Source organism: Bos mutus, chromosome 5 (genome assembly GCF_027580195.1).
Source record: "Bos mutus isolate GX-2022 chromosome 5, NWIPB_WYAK_1.1, whole genome shotgun sequence".
Taxonomy (NCBI): Eukaryota; Metazoa; Chordata; class Mammalia; order Artiodactyla; family Bovidae; genus Bos; species Bos mutus.
The window spans coordinates 59,846,284-59,867,056 of NC_091621.1; the positions used below are offsets into that span (position 1 = coordinate 59,846,284).

Here is a 20,773-nt window from a genome sequence, read left to right on the forward strand (position 1 = left end):
TTTTTTTTTAACCCAAGTTGCCAAAGCTCAAAAATTTGGAACACTTGTTGAGTCAATTTTCCTACTTATATCCTATTAAATAATATACTTGCTTTCCCTGAATGTTCTTTTCTATTCTGCAGTGTTTCTGTACTTTAGGATCTATTATGTCTGTGGCTATACTATTCAAAGGACCTTTTATTTGGTTTTCTCAAAGCTGTATCTCTACTTGACAAGTGCAACTCAAATTCTTCATCACATCATATAAACGTGATCATTTTCATTATGTCATCCTACTTAACACAATTCTGGAATATAAACTCCTCATTCTCAGTAAGGTATTCAATGCCTTTCACTTGGTTTTATATTATTTTTCAGTTCTACCTTCCCCTACTCTTCCTCTCTGCCCATCCACCACTGGCAATATTAACCACAGCTGCTTACTGCTCCTTTGGCAAAGCTTATTCTTTCTGAGGCTATGTCCTTGTTAATACATATGCTTCTACCTGCCAGATTTCTCCCTTTTCTGTTCATCCTCTTAAAAACTTCACCTATACATGTCCAATCATTTCAAGATTCTTAAGTTTGTCAACTCTGACTCAACGTCTTCTAGGATCAGTCCAACTGAAAGTAACTTCTTCCTTCTGTACACTTTTCCAGCACCTAGCTTCCACGACTCACAGAGCCCTTATTATGTAGCATCATTTACTGCCCTGAACTGTAAGGATTTGAGTCCATGCATTCTCTCCCTCACTCTCTGCCACATTAGATAGTACATTTCTCAAAGTCATGGTTAACTTTTCACAACTTGGTAATTCTACTGCACTCGGCACAGGGTTTTATACAATGTTGGAACTTAATTTAAAAATTAAGTTGAATGAATTCAGACCAAAAACAACTACATGCATAAAAATACAAAATATATAAAAATATAATTCCTCATCATTAGAAATTACTCTCTTCAAACTCTGGAATTGACTAAAAGCCAAACAGAACTGGGTGACTTTGTACTACGCAAATTCCCCATTATTCACATTTTAAAGAAAATTTAAAAACCCATAAATTAATGCATAATTTGGCTTACTTCCCACAGGAGGAACAAAACAGTTTCATTTTAATGTTCCCTCTGGTCCTTAAGAGTCAGCAGTTTTTGATGTGTGTAATTGGGAGAGAAGACAGAAAAGCATTGTCTTTTTAAAGTACTCTCTACAGAAAGATCAATTTTATCCATAAAAACGGAAAACTGAAAGTGGAAAAACCTAAAATGGCAATGTTGGTAGTTTTCCCACTACAAAAACATGTTTTCATACAAGAAGTTTGATTTTAGAGCAATCACACCCAACAAAATAAAAATTAGGTATCATTTTTGTAATAGATGTATTTCTTTAGTCTAAATGTACACTTCAGTAAATGCCTATGTATTAAATATCCCTGATGAAAAAATAATATCAGAATCTAACATTTAAAATTATAGGTACCTGCTAATTTAGACTTCCTCAGTACTCTTGCCTGGAAAATCCCATGGACAGAGGAGCATGGTAGGCTCCGACAGTCCGTGGGGTTGCAAAGAGTCGGACACAACTGAGCGACTTCACTCACTTACTCACTCAACTATTTTAGCATTTGGGTCACTGGAATTCTTCGAATATTAATACTCCTGAAAGTCAATCAATAATTTTAAAGCAAGTTGTATAGAAAAATAATTCTTTTGTAGAAGAGAAAACATAAAACAATTCAGCATGGAACATCATGGAGAAATGGAATAGTATTTTACTAAGAAGGAAATCCACCCTGCAGATAATGAACAATCTTCTTATACCAAGTGGGTAGTACATGAGGGCTACAATTAAAAATGTTACTTTGCATAGTTATGATCTGATACAAACACTGTTGGAAAATTCACAGAGTTCCCCACATACAGCTACAGATTGCTGTAGTTGAAACTAAACAGAAAAAAATCCTTTATGAAAAGTGAGAGTAAGATTAGATTACCATATAGACAAGGAAAATAGAAGAGACAGTGAAAGCATTTAAATAGGAAATAAGAGTTGAGGTCTGTTTACCAAGTTCTCATATAAACAGGTAACTGAAATTTATTAAGTGCAGAAATAACAAAGAATATTTCTATGACAAAAGGAATAAACAGCCATGAGCAAGATAGATGTCAGATGGATGTTTTCATTTAGATCACATGCTAAATGTTAATAATTCAGGCATGAGGCAGTTGTTTACATCGGTCTCTTCATTTCAGAATAGAAACCTGTACTATTGTCAAGGTCTGTATTTTATCAGTCTTGTCTTAGTGGCATCTTACTCGATTATGTACAGGAAACCAAACACAACTTGTAAAATAGATTAGAGAAAGATCACATATGTTGATCCATAAACTGTAACATCCTTTACTCTTGCTAAATATAAACCTCATATCCTATCCAAGTCTATAAACTACTTAATTTATTGTTACCAGATAAGGGAAATAGTATTTGAATAAATGCATTTTTTTCAAAAGCAATTTGCAGCATGTTTATGAAGAAACTGTCTGGGATTTCATAAATGTGACTTTGAGTTAAATATCGATTTTATGATTTGGCCAGTCATTTAAAATAAATAATCTCATAAGCCAGGTTTAAATCATGTGGTGCCCCATTGTCTTTTTCACTTTTGCGGTATGGTTAGGGAGTTCAGATAGCCCTTTTCTCACTAATCCCGTACAATGTGCTGAAAACAGCCAGCTGCCCAACCACTTAACAAAAATAAAAGTGACAGTCAAGGGACTGCTACTGGATGAATAAAGGTTGAACGTACCATCATTTAGTATGTATATTAAGAGTATTGTATCATTCTATTATTGATTCTATCAATCAATTCTATTAATCAAAGAAAAGAAGGAAGGAAGGATCAGAGGGAGGAAGTCAAACAAAAAAAATCCTGATTCCTGTCTTCAGGGCACTTATAGTAATAAGTTTAAGGCGTTAAGTCCAATCCTTTTCTTAGCAATATTACACAAAGACGCTCAACTTGGGCAAGTACAGAACTGTGTTTCCTGCATATGTATGTCCCCTTGCAACTCCTAATTCCCTTTTCTGCTCCATTTTTCTTCAAAGCACTTACTGCCGTCAGACATACTATATACTTTATTTATCTGCTTCTGCTCTGTCTCCTCACCTCTAGACTATAAACTCCTAAGAAGCACAGACTCTTTTCAGTTTTTTTCACTGCTGTGTATCTGGCACTTAACAGGTGCTCTCTAAATATTTAATAAATAAATGAGGAGACCATTATTTTTTGTTGTTTTTCTAGACTTTTGGTGCATTTTCTAAGACACAATTTCATTTTTTTTTCCATCAAGCTTTGTTCTTATACACACAGCAGCCTGGGCAACAATGTGATTCCACTTACTAGATGTGATACTGGGTGAGTTATTCATTTCTCTGAACTTCAGCAGAACAAGGATCACAGAAGTATCTGTGGGTTGTTGCGAGAGATGAGTGAGAGAATTCACATGATGTACTTAACTTGGTGCTTGACACATGACAAGTGTTTAATAAAGTTTAGTGCTACTTGTTACAACTATTGAATTATTCTCTTCTGTTGCAAACAGCTTACTGATTCTTAAATCACCTTATAGTTAATGACACTGGGGACATTTAGATTCAAGAGCTAAGGTTACACGCAGCTGAGTCTCCTGAAAAAAAGCTACTTCCTGTGTGCGCTGCTTTCAGGAAGCATTAATCCTTCTCTTGTTCCATACTGTATTTTAATTAATTGATTGTGTTCAGTCTTCTCTGCTACACTGTCTGGTTTTTTAGCGTATAAAATCTCTGTATTCTATCACAAAGCAGGCACTCTATAGATGTTTGTCCAATGGATGAGTTACTGTAAAGAAATGATTCCATTACTTGTAGTCACATCAATCACATCACACGTGCACTATCATTACTTCTTGAAAATTACATTTCTCAATAGATGGTAGAGATCTAGAGAGCAGAGTGGAGGTTTTAGTGTTGGAGAGTGATGCAGAGCAGTGTGGATGAGAATAAAAGCAATGGCATTCAGTAATGTACTGTGAATAAAAAAGTGCTCAGAAGATCGATAGAAAACCAGTTCTTATACTCTCATAAATGGTTACTCTATTTCAATAGTAATGATCTAATTTCCATCCATCTTACTTTACACAAGTGTGACTACTCAGGGAGAAATTCTAATAAAAAAAATACTTGATAAAGTTGAAAAGAACAGTTATTTGAAATGAGGACTGTGGAATAGGGACATGGCACATCAAGATTGTATATTGTCACCCTGCTTATTTAACTTATATGCAGAGTACATCATGAGAAATGCTGGGCTGGATGAAGACAAGCTGGAATCAAGACTGCTGGGAAAAATACTAATAACCTCAGACATTCAGATGACACCACCCTTATGGCAGAAAGTGAAGAAGAAATAAAGAGCCTCTTGATGAAAGTGAAAGAGGAGAGTGAAAAAGTTGGCTTAAAACTCAACATTCAGAAAACTAAGATCATGGCATCTGGTCTCATCACTTCATAACAAACAGATAGGGAAACAGTGGAAACAGTGGCAGACTTTCTTTTTCGGGGCTCCAAAATCACTGCAGATGGTGATTGCAGCCATGAAATTAAAAGATGCTTGCTCCTTGGAAGAAAAGCTATGACCAACCTAGACAGCATATTAAAAAGCAAAGACATCACTTTGTCAACAAAGGTCTGTCTAATCAGAGCTATGGTTTTTCCAGTAGTCATGTATGGAAGTGAGAGTTGGACTATAAAGAAAGCTGAGCACTGAAGAATTGATGCTTTTGAACTGTGGTGTTGGAGAAGACTCTTGAGAGTCCCTTGGACTGCAAGGAGATCCAACCAGTCCATCATAAAGGAAATAAGTCCTGAATATTCATTGGAAGGACTGATGTTGAAGCTGAAACTCCAACACTTTGGCCACCTTACACGAAGAGCAGACTCATTGGAAAAGACCCTGATGCTGGGAGGGATTGAAGGTGGGAGGAGAAGGGGACGACAGAGGATGGATGGCATCACCAACTCAATGGACATGAATTTGAGTAGGCTCTGGGAGTTGGTGATGGACAGGGAGGCCTGGCGTGCTGCAGACCATGAGGTTGCAGAGTCAAGACACGACTGAGCGACTGAACTGAACTGAACACAGCTTGAGGTTTGACCACATGCAAGAATCAGTGAGAGGTTAGGAAATCCAGAGGTATGTAATATCACAGCAAAAATACTTTCAAAGAACTTATGTTAATAGTCATCCAAATGCAGAATATTTAATAGTGCTAAAACCTGTATTCAAATGATAAAAATATACAGTGCTTTACACAGGATAGTAAACAGCAAAATGACTGGCAGATTTTATGGTTGAATCAGCCATTTAGCATGTATTCAAAATAAGACATCAGAGAGAAAAAACTCCAGTATCACAAGGCTTCTATGTCTATAACTCTCACATGCTGTGAATCTATCTTTGTGTAGTGCTTCTCATTAGGAAGGTACTTACATTAGGCCGCAGTCTGGCTGCCAGATCATAATACTTCTCAGCTGCTTCATTGAGGCTAGCCTGTCTGTTAAAGAGAAAAACATCAAACTATATTAGTTACTTCAAATTTCAGACTGATGAACAGAATCATTATGCAGCAAAATAATATTAACTTTAAAAAAATCACAAAGTGAAAGGGCAAGTCACTCATTCATGTCTGACTCTTTGTGACCCCATGGACTTTATAGTCCATGGAATTCTCCAGAATACTAGAGTGGGTAGCCTTTCCCTTCTCCAGGGGATTTTCCCAACCCAGGGATCGAACCTAGGTCTCCCACATTGCAGGCAGATTCTTTACCAGCTGAGCCACAAGCCATGTCAATCAAATAATAAGCTGACTAAGCAGAAAAGGATAATGAAAAATTGAATGCACGTACTGTACTTCTGGAGCTTCCAGGGTGGCTCAGAAGTAAAAGAATCTGCAATTCAGGAGATGCAAGTTCAATCTCTGGATTGGGAAGATCCCTTGAGAAGGAAGTGGAAACCCACTCCAGTATTCTTTCCTGGGAAACCCCAAGGACAGAGGAGCCTGAGGGCTACAATCCATGGAGTCACAGAAAGAGTCAGATATGACTCAGCGACTAAACAACAAATAATGTACTTTGTCATGATCTTTTAGGCATTGTAAGTAATATCTCAGTATCTCAGCCTAATCCTTTTCAGCAGATATTACTGTAAATTTACACATGAGACATTAGAAATGTCATTTTTCTTTTCCAAGACAAACAAGATAATATGTTACAGGGTTAAGATTCTCCTGCTTCAATACGATGTTCCAGAAAAACCCTTATTTTTAAAAATAAATTGTCAAGATTACTATCTAGCTCTTTTTGTTTTATGAAAATCATAAATGCTTGCAGTTTTTTTTTTTTTTTTAATCTGTATCTATCTATAAAGTTACTTTCTTTTCAGTTCAGGAGAAGAAACTTTCAATGTCTGTAGTCTACCAAAAAAAAAGTCAGCCTCTCCCTCTCTTTGCTCTCTGGCCACAAGGGTAGGCAGGTGACGCAGCCTGAGCTAAAGGGATGTTCTTGCTTAGGACCTTGATTCCTGAGCAAATGGCTGTAAGATGAAGAAACAGTTAGAACTGCTCACAATGGTGGAGGCAACAGGGCTATGTCCTTTCAGACTCTTCTGGCAAAGAACTGTAATTGGATGTCCTGCTTTCTTCCAGGAAGAGCCTGAGGCTACCTTATTTCCTACTGATTCAGGCTTCCAGCCTGTCTTGAATTCTGCAGTTCCCACAGCCTTCAAATAGCAACAGTTTTTCTTAATTACCACAAAATACCATGACTGTCACAGTTGACTGACACAAATAAGATGTACACTAAACTTTATAGGTTGTGCATTGTCTATTCTTGCAATTCACAGCAAACTCGTTGCTTCAGCCAACTGGTTAATAGAAGAAATCAAATGTCTTGAATTTCCAGGAAGTCCAGTCAATAAGCCATCAAAACACGGCATGTTTGGGACTTCCACGGCAGTCCAGTGTTCAAGACTCTGCACTTCGAAGCAGGGTGCATGGGTTCAATCCCTGGTACAGGGACCTAAGGGATCACATCCCACGTGGTACAGTCAAAGAAAGAAATAAAATATTAAAAACAAACAGAAAACAGTACGTTTTATGATCATGCCATGCTGCTTTCAGAAAACCTTCTAAAACAGTAGATAATAAGAGTTAGAAGCCCTTGCAGGTTGCACTGCAGTCTGGTGAGCATACTTGTGGAGTACAAAAGAGACGCTATAGAAAAAAGACAAATTCAGCTTTAGATATATGTACAGCACAGTTATAACATGAACAATAGTAGTTAATGCCTTGAGGTCCTGCAATAAATGGAGTTCTCTTGAAACTGTGACATGAAGAAGCTTTTGAGATAAGAAGATTGCAAAGAGGCCAGGAATAAAGAAAATAAACAAAAATTAACCTTTTCAACTAGAAAGCTACTACTCTCTTTAAAAGAGAAGGCATACTGGGCATACCTATAAAATTGAATTTGCACTTTGGTCAGGCCACATAAAAACTATAAAGACATATACCATGCAACCATAAAAATTATGGGAATAAGTGAAGACAACATTTCTCCAGAGAGCAGGACATATTTTTCTAATTTTTAAAGGAAAATAATTAGAAACATTGCTATTTTTAATGGGGTTATGAGAAAGTAAAAACCCTTGACTTAAGAGTCTACTGGACTCACGACATGTTACAATGTGCCTCTGCGATTTATATTCTCATAAACGTTGAAGTTCAATTTCAATATGTCATGAAAAGTGCTTTAGCCTGGTATGAAACTGTAAAAATTCTCTCGCTAGGGTATTTAATGAAGGTTCCTTCAACCAAATTATAAGATCACTTTGGTTCAGACTCATTTGGAAATTTGAACCAGAATTCATTAGGTCATGCCCTGGAAAGGTTTTCTCCAGAGCAAAATAAATGGCATGGAGGTAGGAAATTAGAGTAACTTAATACCACAAAGAAGTAGGTCACTTTGAAGCAAGATAAACCAGTGTATGTCAAATATAGAAAGTATGGCTATCATTAATATTCATCTTATGGACATTCAAAGTCATGAGGTAGATAAGGATCAAAAGTGGAACTAAGGAATTCTCTGGGTAAAATGCCTTTAAAATAATAATCGATGCAACTGAAAAAGGTTTCTTCCCCTAAAAGGGTTATCAGTCTATCAAGCCTTCCCTGTCTTCAGTCTTTTGAAATCGCAAAGGACAAATCTAGATGACTTAGTCTATTAAGCCAGAAGTTGAATTAATGATATTCCATTTAATAAAAATATAAATAGTAGGGATTATTATATTTGCTATATAATTGTGAAAATTAATTTTGACTCTTGGACTTTGCTTCTAATATTAAATGGCTTTTACTGACTAGTTATTAGGCATTTATGGAAACACATGTAAAACTGTGGGGAAAACAGCTGCATCAGCTCTACCCACTCAATCTTCATGTATATGCTTGTTATACTCTCTACAAAGAAAACTCATGAGGAGCTGTCCAATGTCTACTTTATGGCGTAAGCTATACTGTATACTCCCCTCTGCAAGAAGCATCCAGGGAGTACTTAATAAATCTTAATTGCTAAAATGATTAAATCATTAATCAACATTTGAAAATCGAGGAAATTAGCAATATTCTGCTAATTGCTTAGGGGATTCTAGTAAATATTGTCTAGAAACTTAACCACTGTTGTTAAAGACTGATTACAGGACTCAGATTCCCAGGATTACTGGGATCAAACTATTTAAAGAAGCTGATAAAATATGTTTTTCCTGTATACCCGTATTTTTTCTTTGTTCACTATTTCTTTCCTGGGACACTAAATTATCTATCATTTATCAAATTCCATGAATTGATTACTGCATTTGCCAGTTACATCAGTACCATGAACTGACTGCTATTATTAACCACATTTCAAAGACGAGTAAAATTAGGTTTAGAGAAGTTGACATCCCCCAAGTTAACACAGCTGGTAAATGGTTGAGCTCGAAATCAAGGACTCTAAAGCAAAATATCTGAACCACAAGGTCAGGCAGATATCTCTGTAAGCATCAGATATATCAGAAGGACATGTGATACATTGCTCTGTGGCAGATGACCTCACCAGTTCCCACATCAAATACTAAGAAAGGAATAAAACATGTTATTTGATTATTATGATTTAAAAGCAATGATTTAAATGTAAGAAATGAGATTCGAAACAGTGAAAATATGGAGAACATTTGCAATGACAGGTTTTACTTCCTGCATGACCCTAACTCCCAAATTACCAGACACAGTTGAGCAAAGAACAGTTTGAGAATGATGAAATGCATGATATGATGTTTTGCACTATGAACCTCACCCTCTCCCAAAAATGGGGGAGGCAAGGAACTAGGGAATGAGAAAAAGCAAGAACAGCGTTTGGATACTCACTTTCTTACCCCCACGATCTCCTATTTTTGGCGGCAGGGGTGTGTGAGATCACAATTAGACAGGAAATGGAACCCTAAGTTTCCTATTATGTCCAAGTAGAAGACTCAGAATGTGTCACAGGGAAAGCAGTTGGCTCTGCCAAGAGATCTCCCAGGCCATATGCAGACACCCTTGTATTCTGGCCACAGTACATTTTAAAAAATCAGGAATGAGACAGTGAGGAAGAAAAATTACTCTTACCAGGAAAGTACACTAAGTCCAGACGGGTGACTGTCCTCATCGAACATGTCACCTTGGGTCAGCATTATGTCCCCTATGCACGTGTGCTCAGATTTGCCCAACTCTTTGTGAACCCCATGGACAGCTGCCCACTAAACGTTTCTGTCCATGGAATTTTTCAGGCAAGAATACTACAGTGAGTTGTCATTTCCTCCTCCAAGGGATATTCCCCACCCAGGGACTGAACCCCTGTCTCCTGAGTCTCCTGCATTGGCACGTGGATTCTTTACCACCGAGCCACCAGGAAAGTACATTATGTCCCTTATCTAGAGAATAAAGAGTTAATCACTACGCCAACAATAGACATCAACTGCAGACTCATACAGAGGCTTCTTTCTTACTATTAACTCCTGCCCATCATATATGTAAGGCCCTTTTTCTCTGACCTGTGGCCTCTGGGGGCCAGAAAAGATAGGAGGTAGAAAAAGCCAGATGGTATTTGTAAACTCGACTATGAAGTAAACCTTGACTTCTGAAGAAATCACTGGATTGGGCTAATTGTATTTTTGGTCTTTAGATTCAGTTTTTCTGCCATCAGTGAAAAGACAGGCTCGGAGTTGAAACAGATAGTAACAAAAGTCACAAACAAATATCATCATTTGATTACTATGGAATTCTATTTTTGTACAAGGGACTATGAAGCTTACATGCTAAAAATAAAGAAATAAATTTCACATTATAATTCTTCTCTCTGATATTATTTTATGACAGAAAAGTGTCTTTTAGAACACAGGTTTAGGACTCAATATTCTGACAAGATATGTATAAAAGAAATCTGGGGATCGATTATGTGATGAAACAACAACTTAACATGTCCTGTAAAATGTTTGAGGAGAATCTAATTAAAGAATTATTTATAATTACCTACATTTTTATGTATTCTGTGAAAGTTGGTAAATTTAAAATGACTTCTTTGAGAATACAGAAAATAAAAACTCAAGTAGCATTTAGAAGACTCTCTTTAACTACAATTATTAATGCTTGTGAATGGCCGATTTTGAATTAAAATTATTTAATGTGGATAATAATCACTATTTGACTCATATAAAAGACAATATTTTATTAGTCTTGGTGATCATGTTCAAGAATAAATTATGAGCTTTTTTTTTTTTTTTTTAACTAGAGAGCTGTTTGTTCCCTATATCATGAAAGTAGAGTGAAACAGTAGCTGAGGTTTCCTGGGTTTTTGCCAACTTGCTAAACTTACATTTAGCTTTAAGTTACTCAAAGCAGAGCCACATTTTAATTCTAGTTGATCAATGTATGGTAGGAATAGATGTAGAACTAAAATAAACAAGGATATAAAAATGTATGGAAAATCTTAAAATAGCAAAATCAGAGTCACATATATGTAAAAATAATGGAGCAGAAAAAATCCTTGCAATGAAACTCCTAGAATAAACTGTTAATGATCATCAAGGATTCTCAAATGAAAACTCTCAGTCAAGAAACCAAAAGTGGCCTCATGGTCTGTAGGCATCCATCTCAATGCTAAATATCAAGGAGAGAGAGGCAAAGTGGAAATGTAGCAGTAACAGAAGAAAAGACTTTGTTGATGTTTTAGTTTTACAAAATAATTCCTTAAAGTTAGACATTTCTTGATGTCCTGTAAGAGTGTCAGCCCATTCTTTAATGGCCTCCAATCTTTCAGGGCTGTGAAGGACAGGTTAAGCCTGTATCTGTAAAGATTACACAATAAAAAGAGAGGAAATGAGGAAACGTGTATTGGTAATGTCCACTACAATATTCCCATATAGTACTTATATTCAAGATGTAATGCTTGGGTGGAGAGACTGGGTTGAGAGGGATGAAAGGACAGGCAAGCTAGAACTTCCTTATAGGAGAGGTCCAAGAACCAACATCATAAGCATCGCCTGGGACTTTCTCTGGAAGGGTAAAACCTCAGGTACCACCTACATATCCTAACTAGAACAGGTGGTGTAACAAGATCTTTAGTGATTCATGACTCACACATACTTTAATGTCTGAAAGGCATGGAGAAGGAAGATGCCTACCTTCCTTCAACCTCATCTGCCATGCCTCTTTGAACAGTTTTTGTTTTTAATTTCTTGGCCCTATTTACTTTTTTTTTTTTTTTAACTTTTTGGCTGTGAGGCATGTGTGATCTCAGTTCCCTGATCATGGATTGAACCTGTGAACTCTGTGATGTAAGCGAGTCTTAACCACTGGACCAGCAGGGGGAGTCCCTGACACGCCCCTTTACTTTAAAGACCTTACAACCCATTACAACCTAGTTGAAACAAGCCCCTCCTGACCAAAAATGGTCAGAAAAGTACAATTTATAAATGGAAAACCCAGTAACTTTTCAAGTGGTCTCTGATCATTTGCTAAGGTATTAAAGAAGAAAGCATATGACCCAGAGGGCCTTGGAGATATTTCCAACATCCAACATATGTGTGCATGTATGTGTGTGTGGGTATTCATAATCTGCTCTGAGAAAATAATCTTTGTTCCTTTATCCCTTAAGAACTTCAATTTTATGTCACTTCCAGTAAAATTATTTGAGAATGAAAACCAAAAGATAACAATTGTTTCTCAAATATTCACTCTGCTCTCTAAAAATCAGGGAAACATTGGAAACCCCTTGGTACAGTGTAGTTCTGCCTTTCTTACTTAGGAAGCAGTGACAACTTGGACCCTTAGACCTGGAAAAAAGGGAACTGCAGTTATCTCAGCAGTATGACACTATCCTAAGATGATATGTCTAAAAACTTAACATCTCTAAGTACAAATTTGGAGTTCACTCTCCTATGACTATAAATCTATTTTATAAAATGTATCATAAAGGGTAATTTAATAATATTGGAAGAATCTTACTATTTAGGATTTACATATTTGAAAATCTGTTACTCCCTGTAAATCCTTTTTCCATCAGTAAATTCAGGAGTCACAGCTTCTAGGTAATTGCTCAGTTATAAAGATGTGAGGGAGCCAATGGGACACGGTGAAAACAGTATTAAACCTGGCCAGAATATGCTAAGCATAAACCCCAGCTTTACCAACCGTGGGAAATAACAACTAACATTGAGCCTCAGCATCTTCATCTGTAAAATGGGAATATAAATATCTTCTTCATATATGTGCAATTATAATTAAGAAGGTGACACATAAAATGTAAAATATAGTCCAGGTAGACAGGAGGTATTTGAATAAATGCTACTTTTGTTCCTTCATTACCCTATAAGTGGATTAAAAAAAAAAAAAAAAGCTTTTCATCACAGCCCATGGATGCTGGGAATAAGTTAAATTTGTTTTCAGCATCTCAATACTTCCTCTCAGGTGTCAAATATCCTTGTGTGCTTTCAAGCTTCCAGTTCTGGGAGAACACTGAATAAATTCATTCATACAAAATGCTTCTAACAGAATAATTGATTCAATACTTTCCTTTCACAACTCTATAGACATAGCTCTACTGAGTTTTAGTATTTTAAATTCCTTTGATATTTTCCTTTGATGATAACCAATATGCTTTTTTTTTTTTTTTTAATGCTCTCATCTGGAAACATCCATTACTTTTTCCTTTTCCATTTTAAGTACTAAAAATGTCAACACGTGTAGTCAATGTTCTAATATTATGTGAGGCCTTCAACATCTGTGATCACTCTTCCTGGAAATATATTTAGTAATTAGCCAAAATGTGGATCCTGTCTTCCCAAACAAGGCAAAAGCCAGAAATTCCCTCATCTTCCAGCTTTCTTCCAGCCAAAGTATCAGCACAAAACTCAAGTTCCATCAATCAGATGCAACCTCATAAGAGTCAAAGTCAGAAGTAAGCATAATGGGCTGGGGGTGGGGGAATGGGGGGGAGGGCAGCTGCACCCAGAAGAATCATCTCGTGAATGTGGTGCTTGCTCTTCTTGGTTCCTTGTGGGTGATGACAACAGAGCTCTGGATTCTAAAATGTGCTGTGCTGCAAGGAAAGCTGCTGCTGCTGCTGTTGCTAAGTCGCTTCAGTCGTGTCCGACTCTGTGCGACCCCATAGACGGCAGCCCAGCAGGCTCCCCCGTCCCTGGGATTCTCCAGGCAAGAACACTGGAGTGGGTTGCCATTTCCTTCTCCAATGCAGGAAAGTGAAAAGGGCAAGTGAAGTCACTCAGTCGTGTCTGACTCTTAGCGACCCCATAGACTGCAGCCTACCAGGAGGTCCATGGGATTTTCCAGGCAAGAGTACTGGAGTGGGTTGCCACTGCCTTCTCTCGCAAGGAAAGCTAGGCAGTAGAAATTATTTCTGGTTATGTAGAGTACTCTCAGTCTTGTCAGAAGAGCCTGTAGAATTCTCTGCAATAAATCTCTACAATAAATCCTGTTTCTGTTTAAACTGGCAAGAGTGGATTCTTTAGTGAGCAACTAAAAACAGTGACTCAAACAAGAAGATAAGTTTAGGAGTAGATCTCTTTTCATTAATTTGACTTCTAATATGATGATTAAAGACCTTCATCCTATCTTGGAAATTTTGTCTAACTGTTGATAATTGTTTATCTGCTCTAGGTTCTCCTTCAAATATTTTCTATTTACATTAACATCTATATAACAAATACAATTATATGTGTATGTCTGCCATATGTGGGCTTCTCTGGTCCCTCAGATGATAAAATATCTTCCTGCAGTGCAGGAGCCCCAGGTTCAGTGCCTGGGGTGGGAATATCCCCTGGAGAAAGGAATGGTTATCCACTCCAGTATTTTTGCCTGGAGAATTCTGTTGACTGAGGACCCTGGGGGGGCTACAATCTATGGAGTAGCAAAGAGTTGGACACAACTGAGAGACTAGCACTTCACTTTTTCATTTTTATGCCACATATAAGAGCATATAATTATATACACATATTTATATATACAGACAAAAGTATCACAGATTACATGTGTACATGTACATGTATACATATTACATGCATGTATGTATGTATATATGTATATATATGTATATATATGTATATATAACTATATGTACACAGTTGTATGCTATACTTAATTATACAAATACATATATATATATATAACTACTGTGTATACATCATTCTCATTCTATCCTCCAATCTTTTATCCTTTCAGTCATCATTTTCATATTTTTAGTGTTTCTCATTAAGTTCTGGGAATATATCTAATTTCTATTTAAATTATCTATGAATTTTACATTGCCACCACTGTAGTCATAAACTCAGAGATCCTATTAATCACTGAGTAAATTTTTCTGACGTTATAAGACCCCTCTTTTCAACATCCTATTTTATTTTCACAGATACATTCAGTTCGGACAGGTTAGATTACACTTCGATAATAGACACATCCTAAACCTTAGTGAAGGGACAAAATTTATTTTGCACTCATTCAACCTATCTAATGCAGTTGAGACGGGAGGTTTGTCTCCCATTGATTATTCCAGGATCTGTTTCTACTGACTCCTACAATTTTGGCTTGAAAGTAGCACACATCACATTCACACACATTTCAGTGACCCAGAAAGACCCAGGGAGGCCTTCAACTGGGAGAAGTCAGGCAAGTGCAGTCCCGTTATGTTTCTTCAAGTCAGAAGGCCAAATATATTTGGTGAGCAGCATTAATACTTCCACATGTAGTGCTCTTGTGAATCACCTTGACAATAGAAATTGGAGGTGGTGGTTTAGTTGCTAAGTCATGTCCAACTCTTGCAACCCCATGGACTGCAGCCTGCCAGGCTCCTCTGTCCATGGGATTCTCCAGGCAAGAATACTGGAGTGGGTTAATTAGAAATGTTCTAATTCTACAGAAAAAGATCTTCATCTATTATTGACAATTAAAATGAGTCTTTTAGAAATTTTGCAAATTTATAGCCTCTTGAAGGTCTGAATAAGATAGACTTTCCCCTTGATGGGCCCTTCCAATCTAGTTTCTTCTGGGGGAATAATTAATAGATTCCTTGGGTCAACTCACTGGGAGTTAGCCTAGGAAAGGGAAGTTAAATGAGGATGCCTCAAATCATGTCTTGAACTCTCACATTTCTTAAATTGCTGATTTTGGATCTTAGGTCAACCATTAATTCAAGACACAGTCAGGCAGACTTCTGCCCTTTCCCTTACATCCAATTTATCACCAAACCTTGCCAATTCTGTCTCCTAAATATCTTATGAAAGAACAGTGTTCTTGAGGAAAAATTAACATCAAACTCAATTTACCACAATGTGGCATTACCAAGGGAAATATCAGATGCAACACTGAATAAGCAAATTCTTGACAGCTAACCATTTTGATAAGGCTGCATTCAAGGGAAAACCAATAGCCTTTCTTATTATTTTTCAGAAAACCCCTAAATGTTCTTGATTAATAAGGGAAGAGGCTGGTGTTCAGCTTGTACAGTAAGCATTCAAGAAATACTTGAATTTGACAGAGCTGAAAAAATAAGCAAACACATTCACAGGAGCTGCCACCAGGTTGAACAGGATGTGGGCAGGCTGCAGTGGTCATACTCACAATCACGATAGGAAGGCACTGACTGAATGCAACTTGATAAGCAATGCATACTGCAGAAAGCTAGAGAGGTTTTGAAAAATAAATCCTAAGAATTGCCATACTGCCAATGTATAATAAAACTTTCCACTGGTTTCTAGCACTACGGTAACTAAGGAAAAATTACAAGTGATATATTTAACAAGGACCTTTTTTGTAATTGTTCTTATAACGAATATTGGTAGACCTTGAATTTCAGATATTGATTTAATATGTAGCAAAATGCCTTGTTGATGAAAGTATCTATTATGATTAAGATGAATTAGCATCTAGAAACATGTGCATGCACATTCTTGTAAATGGTTTATTGTGATTAAAAGCATAGTGTTTTATTCATGAAGAACAGAAAGTCCCCTTCCCATCACAGCACCTGACCTTGTCATGCATATTAAACTTGTCTTTTAAAAAAATTATCCTTCCAGTGAAGGTTCTTGCAAACTGGTTACAATATATTTTTTAAATATACCAATAGTTTATTGAATCCTGATTTCTCTTTGAAAGTATCTGCTTTAGGAATGCTAAGCATTAATGTGAAATGAGAGTATTCAACTGAAACCTCACAGTATTCTTTTTCCTCTCAGACTCTGAATTTCTTATTAAAAATTTATTAAAAGCCAAGGAGGAAATCTTAGTGGTTTCCTCTAAGATATAGTTACATTAATAATCTCAAATTATAAATAAAATCTCAAAGTAATTTATAAAACTTGCTTTAAATATTGGTTCCTGGTGGGTATGTGATTATAAAAGGACAGGATGCTTGTGGCGATGCAAATCGTCTGTATTTTGACTGGAATGATGGATACACAAACTGGTATGTGTAATAAAAGCACACAAAACTAAACACACACAGATACACACAATGGCATAATAAAACTGGGGAAGCCAGTACATTAGTATCAATGTCAAAATACCGGTTTTGATACTGTATGGTAGTTCTACGAAATATCACCATCCGGGAAAGTGGATAAATTGTATAGGGATCTCTCTGTGTTGTTTCTTAACTGCATGCAAATCTACAATCATCTCAAAAAATTTTTATTTTTAAATGTTCCTCTATTTTTCTCAAAAGTCCACGTTTTAAAAACATCCAAACGTGGACCAATTCTGTTATTCTTCTTCCCAGGTAAGAGTGATCTACGTAATCAGAAACTTCCTAGAAGCTAGGCTCTGAGCCATCGTGCAATGTTACCTAAGGAAGCATCTGCATGGAGACTTTGGAGTGGATTTCAAGGAACCACATGTGAGAAGTGGTGTACACATGGCTAATAGAATAAATAATGCTTTTTGAACAACTGTATAAATCATTCGAGTTTCTTAAAAACATCCTTCTTTAATGCATTCACTTTCATTTTATATTGATACAAAAAACTGTTCATATGCCTTTTACTTGTTTTGAATTATTGTAATTAGTCTTCAAAACAATATTTCTGAGAAGAGATGCATAAATAGGTCTAAAAACATACCACTTCAACACATAACAACAGTGTTAATTATAGGCTCATTTGAGAATTTGATAGGCCTTCAATATATTTATATTTGATAATCCTCTCTACTATCAAGCATAATGTGTTCATGTGCCACATTCAAAATAATTAATAAAAAAATACAAATACTGAGATGCAGTTGACTAACTGACACAATGTTCTGTCTTAGAGACATTTAATTAGACAATTATTAATATCAATTTTGCAGCTTTCCTTCTGTATTTTATGGACAATAATTTTTTAATGGAAAAGGGTCTCAATTTTCAGAGAATCCTAAACTCTCATATACCCTATATACTGGGCACATAAATCATAATGAATTAAATAGACCCAACTGATTTTAACATGGTTAAGCAGCATAATTCATTTTGGAATGTAGTGTAAGGTGGTACTTACAAAAAGGGGAATTAGTATAATTGAATAAATTATATTAATAGGTTTAAAGCTACAGTGTAGTCTTTTCAGGTACAGTAGCAAAAACTAACCTGAGCATGTGGGCGGCATTGAAGACAACATCAAACTCTGTGCTGTCCAGCTCAGCTGCTTTTTTTGCCATCTCAGCTGCTTCTATGAGGCGGGCTTCTTCCAGAAGAAACTGACCTGCAAAGCATGAAGTCAAGTGAGCTGAAACCTAGAAAATAATAGTCCTGTGAAACAACTAAAGCTGCTATAGAGAAAAATCTAAGAACTGTGGTAAAGGTGACACAAAGCTAAGATTTATGGGTGCCGCACATCTACATGCTCATTATTCAGGCATACTTTATACGCCCTTCCCTTAACTGCAGAATACTGAAGTGTGCCAAATCTGTTACATTAACACTTTTTTTTCTTAAAAATCCTCCACAGATTATTGAAGAAGAAATAAAATGAACAGATTTAAAGGTATGTTACAAATAGGTAAAAAAAATATATTTATTTTTTTAGGTATAACAAAACAAAAAAATTTCTGGGAAGATTTTAGTTTTCTGATGGTCAAAGTGGGGATTAAAGCACTATGTTAGTTGTGCCAAATCTATAGCTCAGGTGAAATATATTTCAATAAGCCACTCATCAACTGGTTTAAACATTAGTTTCACCTATGTAAGTCACTATAATCATTATGTTGCATCACTAGTGTAAAATTTAATTATTAGCTATAAACCTCTGAGACTCTAAGGTGAGAGTTGCTTTGTAGGAAAAAAAGATATATGACAATAAGTTGAGTTGATTTTAATTACTGGTCCTTTAAAGCAGCTTTTGTCTCTGATGCATATGCACAGTGCTACCCATATTAAGATACATTTATTTCCTTATCTAAGTAACACTAAAATTATTGAATAGAAACATAGAAAGGTTGGCTTAGTATTATCTTATAGATTGACTACTAAACACACAAGAATATTCACAAATTCAGATTTTTGAGATTACTTTCAGGTCAGCTCTGCAAGGTTAAAATTATTGCAGATAGAGCCACACAATTCTTCAAAACTCTCTCTCAAGAACTGTTGTATGATGCTACCCCAAAATCATACTGTAAAGGCAAAGAAAGGTGAAAAGAATTGGGACCAGTTTTAAGGCTGTAAATATGCACAGAGAGAACAGGCTGCTTTCTATAGGTAAGAATTTACTACCAGCAAAAGTAATGATGTTAAGCCTTATCTGATACAGATAATCAAATGAAAATCAAATCAAGGGAGGACAGAGGTATACAGAAACCACCCAGGCAATTGACAGGCTTATAAAGTTGTTTAATTTTATTATTTTTGTTTGTTTTGAGATTCCTATTTTCTTAGAGCTCAAGACTTTAACACTATGAAATATTGCTGGAAAAATGATTTGCAAGTCCTAAGGCATACAAAGAAACTGAAAAACTTTAAAAATGGTAAATTCTTTGCTTACTGCTTATCTTGTAAATATTACAAATGATCTTCTGACCTAAACGGCAGTTCTTAAAATACAGGGGAAACTTTCTACTTTAAGGTTTTATAATCAACCACAGTCACTGCTTGTACTTAAGCGCAGCTTCTAAACTTCAACTAGTAAAGAGTGGTGAGTAAAGCCAGGCCTAGGCTTTTAATCCTACATTTTGACAGGAGTTGGAGGTCCTTTAGTTGTTTCTACAAAATGTTTTATATCACTTTCTTAGTTTTTCACATAACATTTGGCGCCTTTCTCATCTCTCAAAACAAACATAATTTTGGGATCAGAAAATGATTAAGAAAACAAGTTGTAAGGAGTTATGTTGATACATAGAAAAATGTATTACTTTAGGAATTCATGTAGACATTAACTCTACAGACCTGTTGAAATGAGATTCAATTTAAAGTATATGAGGTTTTAATAATGTAGGACAAAAAATAGACAATCTGCAGCATACTGAATATTAATATCTCTGCACATATGCCTTGGAACAGGATACCAGGCTAAACTCATTTTTCAGTTAGTTATGCTTCTTACAGATTAAAAATTAGAACATAATATTAATTGCTACCTATCTTCAAGGCCTATTTACCTAGCTAAATGTATTAATAAATATACTAATTACTTATGTGATTTTTAAACAAAGGATAATGTAGGAATTTATTATTATTCTTTTCCTTTCCAGACAGTTATTAATTCTGAAAATGTATTCTGTATTAATAGAAGAGAAATGCAACAATTAATGGAATAATGAAGGTTATTTTATTATTCCAGATGGTAAGAGGAAAAGGAGACGTATTAGTTCTGGGGGAAAAAAATGAAATCTATACTCTCCATGCAGAAACAGAGGGACAGAAGAGACAAGAAGCCTAGGTGATGAAGACAATGATACTCGATGGCTTAAAAGGACAGTTGATACGCAATGACCAGGGCAAAGCCTTTCAAGTTCTACTAATGCTGAACATACCTCTGATGTTCATCAACAACAAAAAAAGAGTAACTAACTAGTTGGGTAAAATCAAATAGGCGATTTTTAAAATATTTAAAAACATTTCCTTACAGTTTAGGTAAGCTTTGCTACAGAACACAGACTTTGTAGCAGCTTTCAAGATCCAAAAACTACATGAAACACATAATT

At 35.9% G+C, this 20,773-nt stretch overlaps 1 protein-coding gene across 2 annotated transcripts in view; it reads right to left on the reverse strand.

Annotated features, from left to right (window-relative positions):
* TMTC2 (transmembrane O-mannosyltransferase targeting cadherins 2) overlaps positions 1 to 20,773 on the reverse strand; it is a 416,762-nt gene that overhangs the window by 48,825 nt on the left and 347,164 nt on the right. For both annotated transcript variants that reach the window (XM_070370955.1, XM_070370956.1), the window contains exons 10-11: positions 18,222 to 18,336; positions 5,506 to 5,569 (exon numbers count right to left, since the gene is read on the reverse strand). In XM_070370955.1, the coding sequence (XP_070227056.1) occupies positions 5,506 to 5,569; positions 18,222 to 18,336 (179 nt within the window). The remainder of the gene's footprint in view (positions 1 to 5,505; positions 5,570 to 18,221; positions 18,337 to 20,773) is intronic.